This window comes from Pundamilia nyererei, unplaced genomic scaffold (assembly GCF_000239375.1).
Source record: "Pundamilia nyererei isolate P.nyererei 1_Seehausen unplaced genomic scaffold, PunNye1.0 scaffold01657, whole genome shotgun sequence".
NCBI classification, from domain to species: domain Eukaryota; kingdom Metazoa; phylum Chordata; class Actinopteri; order Cichliformes; family Cichlidae; genus Pundamilia; species Pundamilia nyererei.
The window spans coordinates 6,781-8,013 of NW_005189058.1; the positions used below are offsets into that span (position 1 = coordinate 6,781).

The window sequence follows — 1,233 nt, forward strand, 5'->3', positions numbered from 1 at the left end:
CCAATTTATCGCTTGCTAAATATTTCATATTTCTGAACAAATACAGTGGCATTTCATATAATTCTTTTAATAAATAGGTGTTTGAAAAAGAGTTACCCCAAGGACCTGCCGAGTCTCAGTGTGGTGCTCATCTACCTGGATGAAGCCCTGTCTGTTCTCCAAAGAGCCCTGCGCAGCATCATCGACCGCACTCCTGAAAACCTGCTGAAGGAGATAATAATGGTGGATGACCATAGTTCTAATGGTAAATTGGTTATTTTAAAAAACAACTCTAATTATTGGCCATGCAAATTACTGCCAATGAGTTCAGACTGACAATGTACCTGTTGTCTTATGTACACGCCCCTCACATTCCTTTCCTGTATATGTCTACCAGTTCAAATTAATCATTGGAAGCTAAATAAAGATTATTTGTTAGATGTACAAAACACTTGTAATCAATCACAAGCATGTCATGCATGTTTGTAGTCAAACCAGTTTTCGTGCTTGGTTGAAGCTTCCGAAGCCTCTCCCAACTTTCATACAGCTAAAGACAGTTTACACCCTGAACATGTCGCCTGTCTGTTGCAGGGCAGAGATTGCAATCACTGACTATAGTATAACTGACCCAGCCGAAAATTCAGGGAAAAGCAAAACAAAAAACTAAAAAACAACGAATAATTTTCTCTTTTCCATTCAGAAAATCTGAAGGGTGACCTTGACGTTTATGTGAAGTCGCTTGAGCAGGAGAACCCTAATCTCCGTATTGTGAGAGTGAGGCACAGTGAGCAGAGAGGTCTCGCTTATGCCAGAGTATCTGGGTGGAGGGCTGCTACTGCTGACGTGGTGGCCATCCTGGACGCACACATTGAAGTCCATGAGATGTGGTAGGAACATGGCAGAAATATATGCTTTCATTCACTTGTTTAGGTGTTTTATTTTCTGTTATTAGGACATTTCTAATAGTTTCTTTAATTATATTACAACATTGCAGTATAGAAAACATTTATATATGATATTTATGACATAAATATCTTTACCAATCACAAACTTCTACCACTGACTTGAGGCCATCCCAAACGGAAAAGAAATAGAAAAAAACTTATAAAAGACTTGCATCAGATTTGGCCTACTTCATATAGTGAATAAGGCTCATATGATTTGCTAATGAAAGTGGCCACTTTCATATATTGTTTTAGTAAGTATCCAAAACATACAAGTTTCATTTATATAATTTTTCAAGGGATCTTATAT

At 37.6% G+C, this 1,233-nt stretch overlaps 1 protein-coding gene across 1 annotated transcript in view; it reads left to right on the forward strand.

The window, feature by feature from the left end:
* The window catches only part of LOC102209465 (probable polypeptide N-acetylgalactosaminyltransferase 8), a gene marked incomplete at its 3' end in the record, with an annotated part of 4,062 nt that overhangs the window by 585 nt on the left and 2,244 nt on the right, over nucleotides 1–1,233 (forward strand). The window contains 2 exon segments of the mRNA XM_013908153.1: nucleotides 78–244; nucleotides 680–866. Of these exon segments, the coding sequence (XP_013763607.1) occupies nucleotides 78–244; nucleotides 680–866 (354 nt within the window).